The sequence below is a fragment of the Helicoverpa zea genome, chromosome 8 (assembly GCF_022581195.2).
Source record: "Helicoverpa zea isolate HzStark_Cry1AcR chromosome 8, ilHelZeax1.1, whole genome shotgun sequence".
Lineage (NCBI taxonomy): Eukaryota > Metazoa > Arthropoda > Insecta > Lepidoptera > Noctuidae > Helicoverpa > Helicoverpa zea.
Genome location: NC_061459.1, coordinates 10,448,290 through 10,474,937, shown reverse-complemented (window position 1 = coordinate 10,474,937; position 26,648 = coordinate 10,448,290). Strand labels below are relative to the sequence as shown.

Genomic DNA, 26,648 nt, shown 5'->3' with positions numbered 1-26,648 from the left:
CGAATGAACTGGCATCGTCAATCCGTATGCTGGTACTTACCGTCGGTAATCCGTACGTTGCCGATACAGTGGACGCAATGTGAAATATTTATCCGTTTTGTACGATGCGTCCGTTGCGTACGATACCGACAAGTGGACGCTTAGCTCAAGTAAAATTCGGAGAATCGGGCCCCTGGCATGACCCAACCATTATAGGCGCGAACCTTGTTGCCGCCTGATAAGGAACTTTATTCAGGCGGCCAAAGAAACGCTCCCGTAATGACTGTTTCATGACAACCACATATTATTAAAGTATTTATATATATTATAATATTTAAAATTGTATTTGTAGAATTTTGAATCAATTTTTCGATACCTTTGAATTTCATTATTCATAGACAATAGTATGAAATCGAAATCGAATGTGCTCAAAGCTTTAGTACTGCCCTTACCTACTGCCATAAAAAAAAACGTTTAAAAAAATATTTGGCAAAAATTGGCGGCAGTGGCGGTAAGCAACATCTGTCATTTTGCCGGAAACTTCGCCCGCCACCCCTGCTCTCAACAACGCGTTTTTAGACGGGTGAAGTAAGAATTTGCTTGTAATTATTGTGAAATCCGCGGTAATTCATCAAACATTTGCCTCGTGACAATGGCGCCAAGGTCTGCAAAAACAAAGGTATGATATATTTGATATTAACCACTAGAAATCTGGTTTATTTGCATTGCATTTACAAACGGGTTTAGCATTGTTATCGATGAGCACTTAACAGTGCTAATGTCAGACTTATCCGACTTCAATTCATATGAATCGTTTGCTATCAATTCGAAGTGTCTTTCATTGATAATATTTGTGCGTATAAATGTTTTCTGCCGTTAGAATTGCGCCGGGGTATTTCGAACACGTTTAGGCACTACGTAAGTCTTGGCGGCAATTGGCGCCACTTATTGTTGTTTGTGAATCTCAGAATGTATTTGCGTACTAGCGTTGACCGTTATTTCTTTTCAAAGAAAGCTGTTATGTTACTGTCGCGGCATTTTACTAAGCAGTGATATCGGACTAGTCTTTATTTCATATCAATAACAATTTTATGGAAATCTCAACTTAAACGCATCCCCTATTCAATAGTTTAGCTTCATGAGTTACTGTTGTGAGTAGTCAATGTAAGCTTAGCAATTTTTTCCAGAAAGCTGCTGATGTCAAAGTAGCTGAAAATGACGCTCCCAAAAAAGGGCGCGGAAAAGCTAAAAACGTGCCAGAAGTAGAGCCTGAAGCTGACATAGAACTGAATGAAAAAGTTGCCCCAGTCACTGACAAAAAACCTAAACGTGGAAAGAAAGCTGCTAGTGATTCAGGAGAACCTCAGGTAACAGACAAAAGTGAGGAAGTAGGCCCTCCAGCTAAGAAAGGTCGCAAGAAGAATGTAGATGATACACCACCTGCAGATAAACAAGCTGCAAATGGTGATCAATCAGGAGATGAGGAATTATCTGTTCAAACTGAGGAAAATGAGCAGAGTGATGACGGTGAAGCTAATGGACACACTGAAGAAGCACCAAGTGCTGGTAGGGGTAGGAAGAAACAGGCTAAAAAAGCACCGGCAGCTAAGAAAGCAGAACCAAAAACAGGCAGAGGTCGAAAAGCAAAACAAGCAACACCAGAAAGTGAAGATAGTCCAAAAGAAGAAGTAGAGAAACCTAAACCAGCTGCTAAGGGCAGGGGAAGGAAAGCGGCTAAAGTTGAGGTTGAGCCAGAAGCAGACAAGTCTGATACTACTGAGGAGGAGGTCAAAGAAAAGCCTGCACCAAAGGGTAGGAAAAAGGCCCCTGCCAAAGTACAAGAAAAGGAACCAGAATTAGATGCAGATGAGGATGATCTCAAAGAAGAAGAAAAGCCTGAGCCTAAGAAGAAAGAACCAAAAGGCAGAAAGAATCAGGGGAAGAAGGCACAGCCTAAAGAAGATATTGATGACGATGCTGATGAAGATGAAACTCCTTCCTCCAAAAAGAGGAAGGTAACCAAAAAAGGTAGAGTCTTAGCCCATTAACTATATTTTTTTTATAAATACAAGATATGTTTATCCGATTCATAATTACAATGCTAACTATTATTTTTAGCTGATGCAAAAAATGATGATGATGAAGAGGTTGCTGAAGCAAAACCAGCCAAAGGTAAGAGAGGTCAGAAGAAAGTAGTTGAACCAACCACAGAGTCTGAGGAGGAAGCACAAGATAACGAGCCCACATCAAAACGTCGGCGCAAGGGAGCCGACGATAAGGGTAACTAGTACTATTAATTTAAATTTTAAAATTTGACGAATATTGTTTTGAGTTACTATGATTAAGTGTGTTTTATCATTAATTATTCATAATAAAACTTTTCCAAATGTATATGTACAATGCTTTATTATTTTTTCTACCTTTCTATTAGTCTCAATAACATTGACAATAATTTACTGTATTATAAAAGTAATGCTGCACTTGGTATGCTTTATAAATCATAATATGGTTAAGTAGGAATAAGGCTAACAAGCTTAAGTACATCTTATCATAATGGGACAGTACCTACATTAAATCTAGTACATACTTCTTAGTACCTTATGACATTATTAATCATTAATACTGGGATTCCAATGTGGTGGACTAATTAATAGTTAAAGAAAATCTAGACAGAAAGTAAACATTTTTTAAGCATGATTATTCTTATGGCTATTAGAGGTTCTCTTACTATAAAAGTTAAGCAGTGTTAAGTTGGTCCATTTGTTTAAGATGCAAAAAAATATATATTGTAGCATGATGGTATCAATTTCATTAAGAAATAAATTATTTCGCAACATAACACCTCTTCAATTGGCAAAACCTAAATGCATGTTATCTTGGGCTAGTATTATAAAGTGAGAATGGAAGGAAATATTGGACTTGTTTTGGGCGTATCTTCACTTGCAATGAAACAACATATGACATTTTCATGAATGAACAGTGTTTTGATAATGAAGTGAATAAATGTTCATACATTCTGTTTCATACTGAAGTCGTATATTTCAGCGCCTGCAGGAGATAGCAAAAAGAAAGCGCCGCCTAAAAACAAAGCTTTAACTGATTTTGAATCATTGGACTTCTCAAATAAATCTACCAACAGCCAGGGTAAAGATTGGAACTTTAAAATATCCAGCTGGAATGTGGATGGCATAAGGGCGTGGGCAACTAAGGGTGGCCTTGATTACTTCAAATATGAAAAACCTGATATATTGTGCGTTCAAGAAACAAAATGTTCACAAGACAAACTACCAAGTGAAATAGCGAATGTTCCTGGCTATCATGCGTATTGGGTGGAAGGCGAGAAAGATGGCTACGCTGGCGTAGGCATTTATACAACAAAACTCGCGATGAATGTTGTGTATGGGTTACAAAATGAGGAATTAGACAGCGAGGGTCGTATTATAACAGCAGAGTACGAGCAGTTTTACCTAGTCTGTACATACGTCCCGAACGCTGGACGGAAACTAGTCACACTCCCTAAAAGACTGCAATGGAACGAAGAGTTTCGTAGACATGTTAAGGAATTAGATAAGAAGAAGCCTGTGATAATTTGTGGGGATATGAACGTTTCACACAAAGAAATAGGTACTTGATTCATTTTTATTTGGTAGAAGGTTTGGGTGTAACAAGCTTGAGAGTAGTTTTAGTTTAATCATGTGCTGGAATCCATGCGGTGAGTAGATGTTGCATGCTATCTAATATAAGAATCTGACTGACGTAATCACTTACAGATTTAGCTAATCCTAAAACGAACAGAAAGAACGCAGGCTTTACTGACGAAGAGCGCGAGGGTATGACCGAGTTGCTCGGCGAAGGTTTTGTGGATACTTATCGCCACTTGTACCCGGATAAGACTGGCGCATATACGTTCTGGACTTACATGATGAATAGCCGGGCGAAAAATGTAGGATGGTAAGAATTATTTGTAAACTACTGAGCTAATATTTTTTTTCAGGAATTTGATGCGGTCATTATTACCACCTACCGGCAATTAAACGGCGAAATTCCGAAAAATTACCATTATTTTACAGCTACATTCTAGCTGTTGGATCTTCTATTTATCATCGTCTCTAGGATATTATTTATACATAGCAGTAGACTTGCTATGTTTTTCACCAGGATTACAAAATTGATTTTTTTTTCAGGCGTTTGGACTACTTCATAATATCGGAAAGGCTATTACCAGCTTTGTGTGATAACGTTATAAGAGATGGAGTGTACGGAAGCGACCATTGTCCTTTATCTCTATTTCTGCACCTGAGCACCGCCGACAAACCTAAAGAATAAATTATACAGTGATTAATATAACATATTCCATAATAATATGGTTTTTGAAACGCATTTCCAGTTAAGATCAACAATTTTTCCGATTATTTTTGTATTGTTTGTGAATGGAATTAAAATAAAAAAACGTAACTGTATGTGGCCGTTTTTTTTTTCAATAGACCTAGTGCGTTACAATATGTTCCTTGTCACCTGAAATAACTTGCTGGGGTTTTTCCAATAAATATTCAAACATCTCTTCCGCATAATTTATATGTAAACTATTCGTATTTGGTCTGAAGGACTGATAGCAAAAAAGTGTAACTCGACTGTTGGTGACATTTCTTAGCAATACCAATAACGACCAAATCGATCTTGCTTTAAATTTAACAAATATTCTAAATACAAACTGTGATATCTAGTTGTAACCACACTCACTGAACCGATTCCCAAATTATGGTAAATAATTGGTTTATATTACAATTACATTTTTGAGAATCTAATTTAATACTAGCATTAGCAGTGGCGGCCCTAGGGGTGTGCGAACTGTGCCATCGCACAGGGCCTCGCGCTTGGGGGGGCCTCGCGCTACAACCCACACTAATGTAAAAAAATTATAATAAAAAAATATATATCTGGTTTTTAAAGAAAAAAAATGTGCAATTTTTCAATTTCATTTTTTCAATGCACATTTTTTTCGCGCTCGCTACGCTCGCGGATTTTCACTTGACAATACCTTTCCTTCTAACATTAAATTAGAGTACTTCTATGTCCCAAAACTCAAAAATTTTCGCGCTCGCTACGCTCGCGACTTCACCTTGCGCTGTTCTTGATTATACAAGTTTAGGTGCTTTAGTGACCCAAAAAGCTCAAAAATTTTTGTGCTCGCTACGCTCGCGGGTGCTTTACTTTCCACTAGTTTTATTTTTTTCATCCTTTTTTAGCCGAACCTAGAAGGTAGCGCCGCTTTTAAGTCCTTTTATTAACAAGAAAATAACTCCTACTTTCCGTATGAACTTTCTTATTTACGACGTTCGAACTACTCAAGTCACAATCTTTCAATACATAAGTAGAGGGCGCTTGGGTCCTGATTGCACCCAGGGCGCTACATGAGCTAGAGACGGCCCTGAATCAGTTATACGAAGAGCTGAATATTATCTCGGTGCTGAAATATATATATTAGAAAATAATTTAATTGAAAGGACAATGCCGGATTTTGTATGGACCCTGTCCCCACCCACCAACAGACTTGAAACTAGTGTCATCGGAAGCGCATCCTTCGATAGATCATGATTATCAAAACGATTTATTCCAAATATATGGGGTTTTGGAAATATACGACATTTTAGTAACCTTAATAATCAATTAACTTTAAGTTTGTTAAGCAATTACTCGGAGTTGCGTGGACCGATTTTGATTATTTTTGTTTTAATGCAAAGAACGTGTCTCAACGTTAGTCTCAACGTTAGATCTTTTTAGTAACTTTTGAGTTATCACCGGTTAGAATGATAATTAGTTTAATGATTTTGTACGGACCTTTACTGACTCCAACAGAGTTGAACCTAATGTCATCAGAAGCGCCATGTCTGATAGATATTTTTTTACTAAGACGACATTCTCCAAATGTTTGGGGTTTAAGATATATTCGACATTTTAGTATCCACAATTAACGTAACGTTAGGTTAGGTTAGTAGGTGTATAAAGCAATTAATTAAGACTAAGCCGATTCTGATTATCATTTTTTGTTGGACAGAACTGACTAATAATTTTTTGAGCAAACGGGAAAAACTGTGGTAAACCTAACCCAGTTTGATAGTTAGTAAATAGTTTAGTTACGACCAAAACTTACTTATTGAAATAAATAAATAAAATATTTTAAAACAAACCCATATTTTATATGAACTCACAAATGTTTAAATCCAAAAAAAAAACATAAAACTTTTCTCTTAAGTAAAAATCATTAATAGGTATTGACATTAATTATTTAACGTTACATCTAAAAAAGAACACATGGTTAAGGAATAGCTGAATGGTTAAGCGGCCCAAGTTAAGCTACCCAACTCACAATCGCCCTCTTAAAACATTGATATTAGGTGGCATCCTGAACATCCAAAACTAATAATGTCAGTTGAGTTTTATGCCGAAGCATTTCGAAAATAAAAGTCCATATTATGCGTAAAATGACAATTGTATAACAATAACAAGCATCTGATAATTTAAAGTCATCAATCTGCATTCCAACAAGTTTATTTTATACCGGTTGAGTTTAACAGAATGATTAAAGAAATCAAAAGTCAAAGAAACGAACTCAAAACTGCTGGTCAGTTCTCGATTCAAGTTGTATAACACCATCCTTGAAGTAATCTTTCGTTATGTAAAAAAAAATCAGCATTGTCTACTCAAATCTAGGTAGGTAGTCAGTGAAAAACCCGAAGGGATTCGATTATGTATGGAATGAAATGTCTTATTAATACCCATACATTCGGAGTACATCACCATAGTAAGAAATTATCTATCAAATGAGGCGCTTTTGATGACACCAGGTTCAACTCTGTTGGAGGCGATGAAAGTGTCCTTACGACATCCTACATTGCCTCTTCAAACCGATATTTTTACTGATGATAACTCAAAAACTGCTTCAAAGATCTTCATGAAAATCAAATCGGACTAGCTTTGAGATAGTTTGTCTACATAAATTAAATATATTTCAAAATCGGTAAACGCAACTCCGAGCAATTGGTTAACAAACTTGAAGTAAATTGATTATTAAGGATAATAAAATGTCATATATTTCTAAAACCCCATACATTTGGAGTAAATCGTTATGATAATCATGATCTATCAAAGGAGGCGCTTCCGATGACGCTAGTTTCAAGTCTGTTGGTGGCGGTGAAGGTGTCCTTACGACATCCTACATTGCCTCTTCAAACCGATTATTTTAACCGATGATAACTCAAAAACTGCTTAAAAGATCTTGATGAAAATTAAATTAGACTAACTTTGAGATAGATTCTTTAAAATAAAAATAAAAACATCAAAATCGGTCCACGCAACTCCCAGTAATTGGTTAACAAACTTGAAGTTAATTGATTATTAAGGATACTAAATTGTCTTATAGTTCCTAAACCCCATACTTTTGGAATGTGTCTCCATAATAAGAAATGATCTATTAAATGAGGTACATCCGATGACACTACTTTCAAGTCTGTTGGTGGGTGGGGACGTTTTTAGGCATTGTCCTTTATCCCACTACCGAAATAGTCTTGAGAATTCGAATAATAAAATCATAATATCGAAAAAGCAGTTTTTCGAGACATTTTGTGATTCTTTAAATATATAAACTGTAGTAAAAATAAAATTGTATTAATTTGCTAAATCAAAACACCAACTTACTCTCGCGACACATACTTTTCACGTAGGACAAAGGGCCTCGCATAGACCTGTCGCACGTAGCCTCGCAATGGCTAGGGCCGCCGCTGAGCATTAGGCTAAGTTATACCAGGCCTCTGTCACTCGACGTACTTGCGCGCGATAAATGCCTACCGCTCGCTGGTGTGCGTTCGCGCAGCGGAATGTTGTTGAATTTAAAGATTTTAATTATGCAGATAATTAGTGTAAGACGTCCTATAATTGTGTATGGTAAATAAAAATTTGTGTATGCAGCCATTGTGGAGAAATTCACCAAAAACAGATTCCGCTGGGCGAACGTTGGCGAACGTTGTCCTGGCGGAACTTTTTTTAATCCATAGACTTTAGAAGAAAAGAGACGTGTCCGAAAATTAGTGTGTATTTGTGTATAATTGATTATGTATGAATGAAATCAGTGCATGCATAAACTTCGGAGAAATTCAAGTTTCCGCTACGCGAACGTTTGGCCATTAGCTAGTTTTCATATAAAGCGCTTACATAGAGAGCTGTAGATTTTTACATACGTTGTTTTGAATTTGTTTATATTTGTTTAAAAAACAGATTTAGAAAAAGTCGTAGGGTTTAAAAGATAAAAATATAAACGTAAAATACACTTATTAGGTCTTAGTTCTTAAAGTATGCAGTTTGGGGTCTAGATTTTCACGTTTACACAAACCTTGTAAGTGTCTCCAACATGTTGCCAAGTATCAATGATGTTCCGTTAGTAATTAAAAAGTTATAGGATATTTTACCATGAACAGATCACTGTTTACAAAGCAGTCGAATATCACGACGTTCTAAAGGAATTGCATGGTAAAATGTATGCCAATAATTAGTTTAATCATTCAACTATTCACTTGCAAAATTTCATGTCATTAAATTCAGTAATTAAAGAAAGACAATACTGGCGGAGCATCGAAACCCTACATAATCCGACCAAGTTCGGATAGCTACAAAAAAGCGGCCGTGCCATATGTCTAAGCAACGTTCTTAACTTGGTAGGTTAGTATTTATTAATATGGTACAGTTGCGTACACAAGCGTTAGGAAAAAATAAAAAAAATGTATTTCTTGATTGAAAAATATTTTTTTAATAATAATGCCACTATCTACGATAAAAATAAACCTTCAATTAACAAGTACTTCTCTATTTAAATATCGGTGTACAAAAATATTTTTATTATTATTACTTACATAAATTACTTAACTACGTGATTAAAAATAACGTCAATAAACGTTACGTATTTTAACTAAAATACTTATTATACTAATACTAATATTTATTTTTATCGTAGATAGTGGCATTATTATTAAAAAAATATTTTTCATTCAAGAAATGCAATTGTTTTATTTTTTCCTAACGCTTGTGTACGCAACTGTACCATATTAATAAATATACTAACCTTCCAAGTTAAGAACGTTGCTTAGACATATGGCACGGCCGCTTTTTTGTAGCTATCCGAACTTGGTCGGATTATGTAGGGTTTCGATGCTCCGTCAGTATTATAATTGTCTTTCTTTAATTACTGAATTTAATGACATGAAATTTTGCAAGTGAATAGTTGAATGATTAAACTAATTATTGGCATACATTTTACCATGCAATTCCTTTAGAACGTCGTGATATTCGACTGCTTTGTAAACAGTGATCTGTTCATGGTAAAATATCCTATAACTTTTTAATTACTAACGGAACATCATTGATACTTGGCAACATGTTGGAGACACTTACAAGGTTTGTGTAAACGTGAAAATCTAGACCCCAAACTGCATACTTTAAGAACTAAGACCTAATAAGTGTATTTTACGTTTATATTTTTATCTTTTAAACCCTACGACTTTTTCTAAATCTGTTTTTTAAACAAATATAAACAAATTCAAAACAACGTATGTAAAAATCTACAGCTCTCTATGTAAGCGCTTTATATGAAAACTAGCTAATGGCCAAACGTTCGCGTAGCGGAAACTTGAATTTCTCCGAAGTTTATGCATGCACTGATTTCATTCATACATAATCAATTATACACAAATACACACTAATTTTCGGACACGTCTCTTTTCTTCTAAAGTCTATGGATTAAAAAAAGTTCCGCCAGGACAACGTTCGCCAACGTTCGCCCAGCGGAATCTGTTTTTGGTGAATTTCTCCACAATGGCTGCATACACAAATTTTTATTTACCATACACAATTATAGGACGTCTTACACTAATTATCTGCATAATTAAAATCTTTAAATTCAACAACATTCCGCTGCGCGAACGCACACCGCTCGCTGGGTTACCGGTAGCCCCACGCGGCACAGGGCTTTCAACAGCCGCTCGCGACGCGCGCGTTTTATGTTTATTATTTTTATTTGTGAACATGACGACCTCTGGGGCCCGATTCTCCTAATTTAACTTAAGCGACATACGATTCACGTTCGACTCGATTCGACTGAGATCCAATCCCGACTCGATTACGATTGAAGCGTATGTGGCATTTCGCTATTTTTTCTTTGTAATAAACGTTTTTATCCTTTTCTATCATTCAATAATGAATCATTTTGTCTGCAAATGATTTACGATTGCAAAATGATTGTACAGCAAACAACCGTATAGACCAAAATCACCAAAATAGCAGACCAATCACACACCAATCGCACACCAATCAAATGTCAATCGAATACGATTGGTCTTTTATTAGTAGCAGAATGCCCGATATGATTAAAACTGCTATTGCGATCATATTGCGATTCGATTTCTATTCGATTTTGACATTATTAACTTAGGAGAATCGGGCCCCTGGCCAGTTATGTGCTGTGCTTGGTTGCAGATCAAGTAAAAGAAAAAATATAAAGCTTACGTTTTTCCATTTACCTATAGATGTAGACAGGTCAGTTATTGTTAATTTTTTATTTGGTTTTTAAAATTATCTAATAAACTGAAGAACTATTTTGATTTGTGTGGGTGTATATGTGATTATTGTAGGAAAATATAAAGGTTTCCTATTATATATGTATAGGCATTTAGAAATATTTTATACCTATGTATGAATATACATAGGTTTCTATTTTTTAAAGTAAAAATACTTCTTTGTCATTTTAAAAATAAGCGACTTACTTTAGATACTTAAATTATAGATACTTATACCTTACACTTATACATGCAATGATTACCGAGTTTTGTAGCTAAAAACATTTCGAGTATAAGTAGGTGTAGTTCTCGTCCAACTAAATGGTGGCTTGGAATATTGCATATATATCGCTGCGCAGAAACCAATTTTGGGTACCTAAGTAGGTATGTATCAGCGGTCAGCGGTGTTGTGCCAGGGGTAATAGGTAAGTATAGGATACTTGCGTGTTCTGTGCTCGAAAAGTAGTTGGGCACCTCCATTGATTTGGGGAGTCAGTTACAAATAAGCGTAACTTTGCTTCCCTATTTAATTGTAAGAGGCAACCCTACGCTCGCTGTCGGCACGGTCGCGGTCACTGAACTGTGCGCTATCGCATTGAAATAACAATCGAGCGCTGGAGCTTTTAAGGTTCATTTTCTAACGCAGCTATGAATTTGTAGGTAGTCGGGGAACTTGTAGGTGCTTATAACAGTAGGTATGCACTTTTTTGTATGGAGTGATTTATCTGTTACGTAGTAACTATTATATAATCTGTGGTTATACTAACACTATAAATATGGAGAAAACTGATATAAATTAATTTGAATGACTGTATACACTAGCTTTACTCTGAAACAGCTGGTAGGTACCCTAGACATTCAGCCTATGCATGGGAACATAATCGGCTATAGCTACTGATATGCAATCAAAGTTGAGTTGACAAAAAGGCAAATTAAGTGCTGATAACAGGCGGATATTAATTTTCAGAATAGTAGTCACTACAACACCTGGTGCTCAATATGCAAGGGCTTCACAGCCTTCAGCGTGGGAATGGTTTGAAGACATGAAGACTTGTCCCACTCGCTGAACAGCCGCTGTTGCCGTACCCATACTTATCCTTTAGTTTAGAAATAGATCATTATAATAGTCCGACTTTCGTAAGTGGTTGGTACTTACACACTGAATACGTTAGTTTAGTGATAGGACATTCCTAATGACCAAGAGCTGATGTCATCTGTAGAGTAACAAGTTTCATATTGCAGTTAGCAGAATCTAATTAAATTAAAAAAATAAAACATCTGATAACCATATTGCGTCTTACTGTTTAAACTTGTAAACAAAATCAAAGGCAAATGACTCATTACATCGTTCTTTCATAGATTGCACATTTTTTCATTAGTATTTTATTCAGTTGTATTAAAACATGGCTCATCAATATTGATCTCTACCTACTGTCTCCAAAGATTAATCACACATTTAATGAAGCAACACAGACTTATAAGAAAATATAAGTCGGAATGTGCGCCTTGGGTTTAATTGATTTCTTCTTTTAATTCAATAAGATTTAATCTCCATAACAATAATTTGTGAAAGATAAAACCCATTCACGCCGTATTCTACCTAATATAACATGACATCATTGGTTGGACCTAGGTCTTTGTTTGCAATATAATTTTGTATAAATACCTCCACCTCGATAATTTTTGTCGAGTCTCCAAACAGCGTGTACAGTGATGATTTACGGCTTTGAAACATTCTCTACAAGCTATCGAGCGGGCTATTACATTACCTGGTTGAAATAAGAAATAGTGCAAATCTGAGAATAACATGTTGAACCTTCATGAGCTCAGTCGGCAGTCGACATCGACGTTTATCTTATTTACCAAGGAAATAGTAAGCAAATGACAAAGTATATAAATTAATAATTTTATTTAAAAATGATTGTTCCAACTTGTATCTTATTTATACATTTACATATGATATTTACACAACACGCATCTAATAAGATAGGGTAAATAAATAAATACATAGAAAACTATAATATCATCAAGACACATTTCAAAGGCAAAGCTTAACAAAATTGGCTTTATTTTACTGATGCATGTTTTCCTTATCACATATTGCAAATTCAAATTGTACCATTTAGGTCATCTTACCACATACATATATATATCTATGTATCTGAATTAAATAGTCATCCTTTTTTTCAAATTTCTATTGTCAATTGGTTCAGGAACAATAAATATATCGGGTGTGTCGTTCATAATCACATTAAATCCTATGGCATATACTTTATAATATTCTATGGCGAATTGTAAAAAAAATAACCTAATCCATTCAGTGGTTTAACCACAGGAGTCATTTTTCGTTTTTATAATTTACAACATCATGTGTAAAGCAGAGATAAAGTTATATAGGAATATCGAATGTTTTGATCGGTTGACAGCTGTCAGTTTTCAAGGGAGAATTTCAATTGTTTGTAATGACTGACTTTTATATGCTTTTATATGGTGTTCTAATTTTCGCACATTTTTATTCTAAAAAATGAATTTTTCAAACAAAGTAAATTTGTTTGAAAAATTCATTTTTTATTTTTACGTATTTTTCTTTTTTCTTTGTGTTAATCGACATATATTAACCAGTATATTAACGCATTTCATTTAATGTGATTGTGAACGACACACCCGATATAATACATACAGTGATAAAACTTCCTTTTTCTTCATTATGTGTGGAACAATACATAGCCAATACCAACCAACAGGAATTCATATTTTCAACTATTTTAGATGTAGCATTGAAACATTTGGACCTTTGCGACGATACTTCAGGTGTGCCTGAAAAATTAGAATAGTTAATTTTAGTACGTTGTTATAGAAAGAAAATACACGGTAAGGAGCAAACTAACAACGTTTTTAAACAAGCGTATTTTCCGCTGAGGCCTTCCGAGTCGATTGTTCTGGCAAATGATAAGTGATACTTGACAGTTTCTTGTCGCGCATAAAAAACCAGGCGGAAAATCCGCTGTTGCGAAAGCGCTGCACAAGGCGTCAAGAAATGCTTCGGACTGGCGCACAAAGGGTTCCATACTATTATTTATAAAACGGACAACAAAATCACGTTTGTTGTTTGGGAGCCCCCCAAAATACCTATTTACTTTATTCTAGTTTTCAGTATTTGTTGTTATAGCAGCAACAAAAATACATCATCTGTACAAATTTCAACTCTCTCACTGTCACGGTTCTTGAGATACAGCCTGGTGACAGACGGACGGCCAGAGGAGCGAAATAATAGGGTCCCATTTTACCCTTTGGGTACGGAACCCTAAAAATTAAGATACTTAAAACGACATATTTATAACACAAACGAGTTTAAGAGTATACCTGAATTATATCTCCAAATGGTTTCCTATTTAACACAAAGTAGGCAGATGTAAAGCTACTCAATGCACTTGGTTCCAATTCCTTCAGCCCAGAACAGAAGAGAGCTATGCCTACTTCCAAGCCTGTACCAAAATCAGACTCATCTAGAGCTATGCTTGCGTATGTTATTACTGGTTGTAGATCTGATAGCAATTTTTCTTTTTCTTTTTGGTCTGTTGCTTTTGCTAGACTGGAGAATAGTTTCCTCAAGTTTGCTGTGAAAAAAGATGATATTTGCTGTAATGGCAGGAGTTTTTACTTGTTTGAACTAGTACAGAGTGCCTTGTCATATATTGTAATATTATGTTTTGATGATTAGTATCAAATGAGAAGGACTAAGAGCGTATATCCTTCTGACTATAGAAACAAACAGTTGTTGAAAGTTAATTTTGGATTTTGAGGAACTGGACCACATAGGTATTTCGTTCCTAAAATGCATCATTATTAATTATCTTACCATCAGTTTCCACCAGTCGTCTGTACCCCACTTGAGTCTTCTTATTGTATGGTACCACAATGCCTGCACCGTGGAAGGACCTAGTAACTGTTTGGGACAATCTTTTCTTCATATTAAATTCCTCCAAACTGATTTTGTTCTCCTCAGCATATTGTTTTATTTTATCCATTAACTTCTGACAAGACATTGCAGTAAAGGGTGAATGCTTTTTCTCATTTTGTAAGTACTCACTGGAAATGAAATGAATTATATCAACCATGATAAACTAAAATTTAAATTTGAAAGCAAGTTTGTCCAAAAAAGGATAGATGGACCAAATTGGATGCAATGAGCTACAGAAATAATTTGTATCTTAGAGCCACTGATAGGCTAGTTTTTATTTGGGTACAGAAATTAGAATTTGCATTAAAATTTAAGTACATCTGCCCAGAACCAGCGTCTTGCAGATGTTATCTAGTTTCTAATAATTATGAGTTCATGTTAAAGACGAGTCTTATGAGATCATACATACACCCTTTTATACAAGATCCACAAAGAACCATTTTTAACTCTTGTTGACTCCTATTTGTTACAAACAATGGTTACTTACTAAACCGCTCCAAAGATATTGTAAGCCATGGGTGTGATGTGATAATCTTTGTCACAGTCATTACTGGCTACAAACACAGGTTTCTCCTCAGGATCATCTCGAAAGTATCCTATGTGGTATGCACTGTTCTTTTTCTTCTTCAGAACTGCCTGAAAAGTTATGGTTATAATAAGTAATATATACTAAATGTAGAAAATTGCCTTGCATTTTACATTTATATACATTTTAATTTTTTGTAATATACCTGGAATTCAGCAGGATCAAAAAAGAACCTCCAGTGAATTAGATACAATTCCTTGTTATTTAACTTTGGCAGTTTTCCCATTAGCAGCTCATATGGACCAATTGGCATCAAGTTCACGCTGGCCAATGTTTCTTCAAATGATTTTCCACCTTCACTTATACATTCAAAAAATTTAAAGAAGTCTTCAGGCATCTCTACTAGGAACAGTTCTTTTAGGAGACTGTTGTCTGTGCTTTTATCATAATATGTTATATCTTCAGGCAGATTAACGTTAAAGCTTTCTTCAAGAGTTTGGTCACCAAGTTTGGGCTCTTCTGCTTTGTTATCGTTCCTATCACTTGCTTTTTGATCGCTATCATCATTTACCGGTTTTTCTTTACTAGTGCTAGGTGAATCATCCCTGCTTTGAGGTTTTGGTGACTGACGCGGAGACTCTCTGGTGTATGGAGAGTATCGTCTCTTATTCCGGCCGTCCCGGTTAACATCTTTTCGTAAGTTTTTAGGTGGGTGCTTAAACTGTTTGTGGTGATCCGGATTCTTTTGATAACACTTTACTCCGTATTTACATATTGTTCGCGTGTCGTTAACATACTCAATCCATTCGTCGGCCATGTCTAGGCTTGTTGCTCCAAAAAATGTAAGTAGGTATTTCCGATTTATACCACTGATTTTGGTTAAAGAGCAGAAATTCACTGATATTATTTACCAAATTCATTTACTTTTGCCGCGTGCCTTGTTTGTCTCAAAAACGGATTTTGTCAACATTCTATTCTGTCAATTTGACTTTGACAGTTCTTTTTACTGACAATGTCACTGCACCGTGAAAAACCAAATGTTGCCCGTTACCTTGAGCTGTTACCCTTCAGAAGAAGGATCTCTAAGGATTTTTATCATTATGTTGTATGTTATCCTACCTTTCCAACTCTTTTCTTTTATTGAAAAGCAAATAAAACAAAAGCAATTCATTGTTTCGTATGATAAGAAAGTGAAAATGAACGAAATTCATAAATTGTACTTTCCTTTTTCTTTCCACATAAAATTAAATTAAAGGTTTACCGCATTGCCATTATGGATGATAATCCATCCATCAAATCTAATAAAATTTATCTTCAGTTATAACATGAAGGTGAATAAGATTTATATTAAAACAATAAATCATTTGTCCTATATATTTCTCTGAGAGATTCGATCAGACGAGGCGTTATGGCGACACTGACATTCTGAACAGTAACAGGAACACCCCTGAAAAAATCATGATTTTTTAACATTTTTTCTGTAATTTTTTTGTGTCATTCCTATGATTGGAGGAGGAGCTAAAGTGAATTATCAATTTTTATAAAATAAAATTACTCAATAATACAAAGGATTCATTACTGTAAAAATACCTATTAGCAGACGACAATGGTGTATTATTTAATTAAATTGAAATAATGTCTGAAACGTGATTTAGTCAGTGAAGAAAGGAATAATTTTCAAATTCATTGGTGCGATAAGTTTACTAAATGTTAACGTTTTTAAATCGGTACACAATGTAGTTGCTGATAATCTAAGTGTTTTCAATGAATGGGTGTATAGAATTTTTCAATAATTTACCAAGGACATGTACATAATAAATCATCGTTACCCACGACGTTCTTCAATTCCTGCGGGCGACGAATCATGCTATTCAGCTGGTAAATATATTATTATTCTTTCTTATTTTCGTCTTGGACCTGTGGAATGTTTGAACAAGCTTTATTATTTATATTTTTTCACGCTCTCGTTTTTTATTAGCTTAGAGGTGGAGCCCAGTAAAAAAAAATAATTCTATATTTTTTCTATTATTAAATTTAATAATTTTGGGATCATAGGGTTGCCTTTCTACTTCCAGAAAATGGGAGAGAGATTAATGTAGTTTTCATCAGCTGATTACAATCAAGATTTTGATTTGTCTTTCTATTGGTGTTGCATGCTTATGATTTTGCTATGCTTTTCAGTAACATTATAATTCAAAATTATCTATTTAGCAGAAACTAATTTAAGCTTTACTTAATTAACATCTATATTTTCACACTTGAGATTAAATCTTTGTTTGCATACACTAACAATAAAATAACACCATTTTCATTTCCCTATTTATTGCTTCTCAGCTGTAAAAGGAACTTGCTTGCCAAACAATATTTATTTCATGAAATGTCAGTTTGCATTATAAATTATATTTATTGGAACTCAAGCAGCAAGCGCCATCGTATGGGATGTTCCATGTTGTCATTTAAATACCTACTGCTGTTTATGGAATAATATTAAAGAACAGTAACATCAGAAGGCATTTACAGAAAGCACTAGTGCTTTATTTCATGATTAGACTGCACTACAAATATGGTTGTAAACATTTATAAATTATTTGTTGTGACTCCTCGGGGATTTGGGTTTTGGCAGTTGATGCCTTTCACGTCTATGCACTTTTATAAAATAAAAGGAAACAGGCTAGTTTGAAAGAAGTAATGGGTTCGGAGACCACCTACCCATTATTATTAAACATCAAAACTTGCACTGTATTAAGTTTTGTATAACTAAATCCAGATTAGGGTATTGCCCGAATTGCAAAAGGGAAGTTAACACATATGAAGAATCATATTGATCCTAATTAAGATTAGGTAGGTACATATAACTTCTAATACATAGATTAACTATTAAATTGTAAAAAAACAACAAGCTTAGTAAATATGTACTTGTTTGCAGTTTAATTAAGTAAGGACACTTGTTGGTCAGACACTTGAATACACTCCGTGTAGGTGGTTATCTAAAGTACAACATATCATCATTGCACATGGCTGATGGCTGTGGCTTCTATCAGGCTGGATTGGTGCACTTATCGAGGCTACATTACTATCTGACTGGCTACATTACTGTCTGTATGATCTATTTGAAAAAAAAACACTACAAAACAAATAGTAGAGTACAACACAAAGACAAATTGAAATTACCACAAATAAAATTAATATTATATAAAAGAAATATTTACTGCATGGCAATAACTGTATACAACCACTTGCCAAATAATATCCAAGATTTACCATCGTTATTATTTAAAAGAGTGCTATTTAGACTGTTATTAGAAAAAAATTACTACAGTATCAAAGAATACTTAGAGGATCAATCGCTAGTGACATAATAAATAAATATATTTGACTATACATACTATCTAATAAACAAGAATGACATAATTACAATAATAATATAATGTAATTTTATTATAAATATTTTGTACGCCATAGTATGGCAGGATATGTTGGAACCAGAAATTTGTACCATCTATTGTACCATATTCTGACAAATAAATATTTTTGATTTGATTTGAATATCATATCAATTGATATCAAAGCAATATCTGATATTATATCAATTGTTTAGTAACAAAAGCCTATTTCTTTAGTAGTAGCATATAACAGATTGCTCCAAGATACTGGCTAGATTTAGTTTGCAAACATAATTTTTGCAGAGAATAGAAGAAAAAGAAGAGAATAATGTGACAGCACTTTTTTAGTCACTATGAATATGGTGACTTATGATTTGTCTAGTTCAACCTCATAGATGAAAGTATATTCTAGGTGGTATTGTTATGGGCTGCGGGTTGTTCGAAAGAGATACCGCGGCCCTAGCACATAAAAAGGCCTACGACGGAACACGACGGTTTTTAGTCAGTAAGAGTCTGACACTCCCTCACCGCTGCTAACCCACAGCGGGAGGGGTCATTTGATGATTTTTGACGTCGTTAAAAAAAAAGGTGGTATTGTTATTTTTGTATCCAAGTTAGAATATACTTGTAGGTAAGGCGGCCAACTTTCCGAAAACTGAATGCGGGACTTAACCTTTCGTGAAAAGGGGGGGGGGGGTGCATTGAAAAATGATCGGACGGAACTGATAAAATAAAAACCGTAAGCAAAAAGCTGTAATTTAACCTATCAATATCGTGTCACAGCGTGCACTATTGTCTTATTTTCAAAATCATTAGGCCTCACGAGTTCAGTAGAAATAAAGAGAACGAGATTATAAGTAATCTGTGTTCCTGCACTGTTGAGCATGCGCGCAGGTGGGTGTTGTGTAGAAGCGTGGTAGAAAAATAGGGATGCGGGACATGCGGGACGCATACAACGTTTTGCGGGACTATTTTACTAATAATTTCAAAACGGGATTTCGTCAAGCATTGCGGGACGGTCCCGCAGAATGCGGGACGGTTGGCCGCCTTACTTGTAGGTCTAAAAGTTCGTAAAAAATACCTTTTGGCTGAAATCGCTTTGTAGCCCAGTAGGGAGGGGACCCGAAAGCTTTTCCAATGTCAAGCGAAAGGACACTGACTGCTTAATTCTAGACGAAATTATTATTACTAACGACTAGTTACAACGTATAAAAAACTCGCAAAAAGTTTGCCTGGGAGACAGATCTGGCAGTTTAATTAAGCAATTATTTATACCGCCCATAAAAATCAAGTAGGTACGTCACTTCGTCCGTGAATGTCCCCTTGGAAATCTAGAAGTAAACAATCTCCGAGTTCATTGTCTGCCTCCCAGAGGAGTTAAATCCTACGGTTAGTCTGTCCAATATCGAAATCAAATAGGCCTGCAGTTTCTCGGTCGGATCGGTTTGCATGCACATGATGCAAAGTGGATACCAATTAACTACCTAGAAGTCCTATCCAAAAGTAGTGAAAAAATTACTACGTATCTATACCATAAAATCCTTAAACTAGAATGGCAAAGACCTTAGTATCCTAAATCTTACAGGCAGCACTTAGAGATTCTTATGCGTGCGCGCGAACGCGTAAAAATCATACTGTTTTATGTTTTCTGATTGTAATAAAACCTTTTGGGATAAAGCCCTCGAGAATGCCATTAAAGCTTTTCTTTGCGAATAAGCCTCTAATAATAACCTCGAAGTACGAAAAGGTGAATTTTAGATTTAAAATTTCGGAGCATATAAAATTTCCTGTCACAGATTCCTGTAGGATTGCACGACAAAGCCAGGCTAAATCCTTATGACTCACGTTTGTAATTTCTTCACCGTGCGCATGGTATGCACTGTGTTAATATTTTCTTGTACGCTTGCCAAGTCTTACTGAATTTTACTATTGTACAGCGACCAACAAAATTACGATATGATTACCCAAATTCAAGTACACTATACTTATTTCTTTGATGGATTCATTAAGTGTTTTTAATTTGCATGAAGTACCTATTGTATCTCCAATTCTCATTAGCATATTTCTCTACCGAACGGCCAAATCCCTAGTCATTTTTTCACTGGTGCTATGAAGTTCTCTTCTCGCAATAGTTATCGTAAACGAGTATCTCATTATATTCCCATTTCCAATACTAATGGATGGCCGTAGCGTCTATCTGATATTATGGTTTTTCGTTTTGAATCGACTTTACTTCCGAATCCTGTATTTTTGGTGGGTAATCACTGCTTCAATTGCACTGCTTAATGCATTTCGGTACGATAATATAACTAAATGATAGTATAGAAGCTTAGATATCGTTGAAAACTAGCCAACAGCTTCAGATTGAGTTTAGGATTGTTCCATGCAACCTTCGTGCCAATTTGAAACCCTAATATCATCTAGCGCAGGTCCAAAAATTTAGATTTATCCTCCTTGCAGTTTCTTATTACATCGCATATTTTCGTTATAAAAGCACGAACATGCTCTACATTTTTATAAAATTTCCTAAAGGTAATATGAAACATGATTTACGCTCCTGTTCATATTCTCAGCTCGTTTTCGTAAAATGTATGTATATTAAGGTTCAATCGTTTTGCGTTTAAAATAAAATTGTGGAGTTCCTTTGTTATGTGGAGATGGATATTAAGCTCCGATCATAACGAAACAAACACCGTCCATATTGAAGGTAATGATTTGAGCTGTTACTCCTTCATGAGTGACCGAGTGCTCCACCTGCGTCGCTATATTTAGTTTCATTGTGTGTTGGGTGTAATACATCGATCTGCCGTGCAATTTAGAACTGTGTTGTGTGCCTACATCTACGTTAATAACGTTATTATGGAGGTACATAAGATGGCTTTATATTGCATTTTCATCGCATGATATATCTATTTAATAGTATTGTATTGATTGCTTAAGGTTTGTCTCTAAATATAGTAGAGGAGGTGATTTGTATATTTCCATTACTACGTAGACATTCATAAGCAGAAAGGGATTAAATTGAGATAGTGTTATTTATCTTTAGGCTGTATTTAAGTATTAGTAGATACCTTTTAGATAGATTTTTTTCTTGTAATGCGATGTTGTAGAGCAAGCGTCAATACAACAAAAAAGTGTTAAGTGAAAGAAGAAAAAAAATATGAATGTTACATCAAAAACTGACAAACAAATAGTAGATTGAATTATTTACGTACTTTTCCAGCTACTTGTCTGGATTGGGTAGCTACATAATTAGGGCAGGCACCCTTGTCGGTTTAGCCTCTTTCGTAAATAACCGGTCATTGTTTTAGGCAGCCGATGTTATGAGAGCTAAATACTTGTCCTACATAACAACAGGTAACATGCTCTTCGTTATTTTTTCATAAACGCTCATAAATATCATCGTATTTATGGCGTAAACATTTCGGCTACTTTTAGTTTTCAGAATTCTTGAGGTTGCTCGCAAACGTTTGTTAGACAGATTGACTAATGCCAGCTTAGATATAAAACAATTAATTAGCTGGACAAAAAAAGAAATGAAAACTGAAATATTGACGGTCCTTTCTCTTTGAATGTAATCTTGATTGAGGCATGAAACACAATTCGACATTGACTTATTATTGTGTCTACAAACGTGATCAACACCTACACCTTCCTTATGGTTACGTTAAACGATGGTATATTTTCATAGTAGTTCAATTTTGGATCAAATCGTACAATGATAAATGTTTATTCCACGAAACGTTTGGAAATGACATGAATTGACACGCATCATTCTATGATGCTGCTATGTATATGTAGTTCACTATGTTGATAAAAATGATCTTTTGGAGTTATGCACTTAAATTATCATATAATTGAACCTGTACAAAAAGCGGTCATGTCACACATGATTATTGCAGAAACTACCAACAGCTGTTAGATAAAAGTTTTATTACAAAAATGAAGTATTTAATAAATTTTGAAATGTAGGAACCATTTCATAATATGCACGCCGTGTCCCAGATATGTCGGGAGTGTAGTCCGATGCAACTGGCGAACGGAAATCGCCTAGCGACAACATTGTTGTGCGGTCTCTCTTGTTCGACTTATGAAGTACCTACCTACCTATGTAAGCCAAATCCACATCATCGATTTGATGTAATGTATCCATCGAGGATTTTTCTATAAAGACCCAAATGAAACAGTTTTGAAAGCTTCTTAGATGTGGCAAAATTTTCGTGCCTGCAGTCTCAATTTATAAACCGTTTAAGCTTCTTGAAAAGTTTGGGCTGGTACTCCCATGAATGTTTTCTTTAATTCAACTCTGTATGCATTTGGAAACAATATACAAATAATGTATAGGCATACATTATTTGTATTGAGAACTTGTACGTTATATTCAATAAAATAAACTTTTGGTGAATCATTTAATTTTCCGCCATTGTTTTATCTGATAATACTTATCCAGCCACTTAGGGAGATAAGTTTATTCAAACAGTCAGAGGATTAATTCTAACATTTTCAGGATAACGTTCCTACATATTTGAACCTTGTTTTATTATCAGAGTGGTATAGTAATAGTTGATTTCATTTTTCGCAGGCGATGAACGTTTAACCGCGCAATGGATCATCGAGATGGATGGAGTGGCGGAGAGTCGGTGGCGACCGAGAACTCTACTGATAATTCCCGGGCCGCTGAACGCGACCGGGTACGCATCGAGTTCTATGCCACGTATGACGTCATGACGGGCGTACGCATAGCCGCCACTCTTGGTGGCTTTTTTGCGTTGATGGTCTTTCTGATCGTCTATAAAAGCCGCAGTAAATCTGTGAAGGCTTTAAATGATCCAAAAATAGTAGAAATGGCTGAAGCTGTTGTGGCAGAAGAGCAAGCAGTCGAAGAAGAGAGGCAACTAACGGCGGCGCTAGAGGAAGCTCTGTCCGAGCGTGCGCGTTCTCGTCCGTCAATAAGTGAGGAGCCTCCTTGGCCTCGCACAGCGCGGTTTGCGTCTTATGGAGGAGGCTACGGGAGCCTATTAACACCGCCACGTCGATTGTCGACTGTGCGCGGGGATTCGCTTCCCGGATCGGCTTTACGTTTCGTGGAGCGTCGGTCATCGGCTGGACCTCGCGATAGACGCCTGAGCTCAGCGACTTGTTCAAGCTCAGGAAGCTCGTATTTGGAAAGACGCGGTTCGTCAGTGGTATGCGCGTTACCCGAACGCCGGTTGTCTCCATGTCCTAGTGAGCGACTTGCCCCTCTTGCATCAGTGGGCAGCGTAGGCCCGTCCTATGCCGTAGAGTGTGAATTAGCGTCAGTGGGTGCGGATTCAGTGTTCGCAGAGGACGATGCGGACTCCACCGATGACGAGGTGGAGCAGTTCTCGACGGACAGTGGAGGTGGTGAGGCGACGTTAGTAGGCGAGTGCACGGAGCTCTCTAGTCGTCCCATGCCACTGCCGCTGCAGTTGGAACGTGCTTCACATTCACGGGAAACGTTGTTCTAGTCTAAGCCAATGGTAGCATTAAACTATTGGCTAATTTAATGTTAGGTAACAAATTAAAATATCGACGCTTTTTCACTCCCCAAAAATCGATTTATTTGTATTTTAACATATCATTAAATTCGACATATCATTTGGTTCTAATTACCAAATTGAAATTTTATTCATATTCTATTTAACTAACGCAATACCCTAATATTGTAGGTAATGCTGTTGCTTCTTGACAAGAAAGGTACTTCGAAATGCAATATTTCGCTTTAACTTACGCGCTTATTATTTCACTATACTTCGGCCGTTCAGAGAATGCGTTCCTGACACCTATCAGTTAGTCACGACTAGTGATGGGCACAACATAACACTGAGTTCGTTACCGTTCCTTCAAAATGAACCGCCGCATTATTTTAAGATTATTTTCGTTTTAAATTGGCGGAATCATTTGTTTTATATTTTAGTTATTTAAGTGGAAACCAAAAAAAGGTAATATTCATATAATAAAATTGTTTTATTTATTCTTTGTTACAAGTACATTGAATTGAATGTGCGAACAGAATATTAATCAGACTCCGATTTGCTTGAGGAGGTGGTGTCTTCATCATCATCTTCGCCTACATGTATAATTATATTATTATCAATAACAGAATCAATCCTGATATCTCGGTCTAACAAAAGCCGGGTAATCAAATAAAAACAGATCGAAAACACTTGAAAAACGTGGTCTATGCGCACGAAACGACAACGGACGACTGTTTTAGCGTCACAAAATGGCGGCCCATAACGCCATTTGGGGTTACCATTTTTAATCTAAGTATAAAAATGCGGTTTGGTCATAGTTTTATTTTTATATGTCATAAACGTTATAATTAAGTCTTATAGTCCATTATTTTCCAATTCTTAAAAAGAAAATCAAAACGTATTATTTTATATTATAACTGTATAAGAACAGATTACGATACTTGCCTGTTATTTTTAGCACAGCACTACAAAATATAAACCGCTGATATAACCTTGTAATAGCGCAGTATAGATTTAGAAAAATATTGTTTACCAAGTTATTTGACACTCAGTTTGGCACAAAATTATAACATTCATTGATTATTGATATAATAATGTTGTTTTAATGCTCCTCAATTGTTAAAACTATAAACAACCAGCAAAAATATTTTTATCGTAACTGCAACGCCATTGCAAAGTTACGTCGTCAGTTCAATCGCGACGTGTCAGGAACGCATTCTCTGAATGGCCGAACTATAACAAATGGAGTGAAAAATCTGTCGATATTTTAATATGTAAAAATCATTTATGTATATAGATTGTTTTTGTTGATAAATTGATGTTTCATAATGTTGATGTTCCCAGCCCACGGAAAAATGTAAACAATGTACTAATTAATTCTATATGTTGCGTATGTGTACACATAAGTAGCAACTTAGTTAAATTATGCTCATGTGTATTTATTTTGCTAATGGCTGATCAGTGCAATACACATTTACTCACGCATACTTATCAGATTCCGCTGCTGGTATTCACCATAGTGTTCGATTCGATGTAAAAGTAATATGTAAAAATTTGCCGAATTAGTCATTTGTAGTTACATTAAATTAATGTAATTATTTAATATAATAGTTTTCGACGAATTTTTTACTTCTGTATATTGCCAGTCTATTTACAAAGTTCAACTCTACCGGGCTAACTGCCAACCCCACTGAAAGTGCGGTTGATGATCTAACCAAAGCATTGCCGACTCACATGGTGTTTGTACAATGTAGATATTAACTTGTTAGGGTAGATAGTCGTCAGTGAAGTCAATTGAGAATGTGTATTTGTATTATACTTAATTAGTTTTGTAAACTACAGTTTTACTTAGAAATCAAGGGCACAGAAGACCAATACGTCCTTTGAACAATAAAATTTGAAGTTGGAAGCGGCCTAAGATGTTGCTCGTACCAATGTCATTTTCCAAGTAAACTGCCACTGTAAGTTCTTGTTAGTAACGATGTTACTCGGACACCGGGGTTTTATTGATTCTGGGTGTTTCGATCCCGCCACAGCCACATGCGGGCCCAGTAGATTGATTACGCATAAGTCGTTTTTATTACGATTTAGATTTACGTGTTAGTTTATGTAATGTTCGTTGCTCGAATTAAAAAGAGCTCCCTGTAGTCTGTAAAATGTTGAAATGTATGTAAAAAATTGTAAATATAAAACACAACTCATTTATTGTTTCATTTGAGTGACCTAAAAACCATTTATAAATTTTAATAGAACAAACGATTGTTAATTGAGTATACTATTTTTTTTTTGTGATCTTCATAAAAATATCACTCTCGACTCTGAGCTTTCCAGTAATGCCGATTGATGGAAAGCCTGCAATGCACGTCCGCGCACCTAATGCTCGTGCGTGGTGAATATAGGATATAATGATATTTAGATCTTTCTCCAACTAGAATGGTCCGTGATACTGTGTGATGCTTCTTCTATGTGCTCATATACTTTATATACTCCCTTATATACAATGTTTGCCCGTAGGTATATACTCCCTCTATGTAAGTACATATCTAGTCCCTTATTCAACCCTTTTAATCCCTTTGGGTATAACCTCTATGTAGTATATTGAAGCCGTAGATGCGGGTGGCTGAAGATCGAGTAAAGTGGCGATCTTGGGGGGAAGGCCTTGTCCAGCAGTGGACGTCTTTCGGCTGACAACGACTGTCC

At 35.6% G+C, this 26,648-nt stretch overlaps 3 protein-coding genes across 3 annotated transcripts; 2 read left to right on the top strand and 1 right to left on the bottom strand.

The window, feature by feature from the left end:
* The first annotated feature begins 485 nt into the window (after positions 1-485).
* On the top strand, positions 486-4,439 carry LOC124632412 (DNA-(apurinic or apyrimidinic site) endonuclease). The gene is made up of 6 exons (XM_047167246.1): positions 486-658; positions 1,167-2,007; positions 2,098-2,259; positions 3,025-3,603; positions 3,750-3,930; positions 4,164-4,439. Exons 1-6 carry the CDS (start codon positions 632-634, stop codon positions 4,303-4,305), a joined length of 1,932 nt encoding a protein of 643 aa, XP_047023202.1. The 5' UTR covers positions 486-631; the 3' UTR covers positions 4,306-4,439.
* Positions 4,440-13,133: 8,694 nt separating this feature from the next.
* LOC124632399 (histone PARylation factor 1) lies at positions 13,134-16,078 on the bottom strand. Its single transcript, XM_047167224.1, has 5 exons — positions 15,273-16,078; positions 15,029-15,177; positions 14,440-14,669; positions 13,944-14,197; positions 13,134-13,397 (listed from the first exon to the last, which is right to left on the bottom strand). Exons 1-5 carry the CDS (start codon positions 15,882-15,884, stop codon positions 13,341-13,343), a joined length of 1,302 nt encoding a protein of 433 aa, XP_047023180.1. The 5' UTR covers positions 15,885-16,078; the 3' UTR covers positions 13,134-13,340.
* Positions 16,079-16,489: 411 nt separating this feature from the next.
* Positions 16,490-26,149, top strand: LOC124632400. The gene is made up of 3 exons (XM_047167225.1): positions 16,490-16,945; positions 23,033-24,219; positions 25,186-26,149. The coding sequence occupies exon 2, from the start codon at positions 23,055-23,057 to the stop codon at positions 23,937-23,939; it is 885 nt and encodes a 294-aa protein (XP_047023181.1). The 5' UTR covers positions 16,490-16,945; positions 23,033-23,054; the 3' UTR covers positions 23,940-24,219; positions 25,186-26,149.
* The last annotated feature ends 499 nt before the right edge of the window (positions 26,150-26,648 follow it).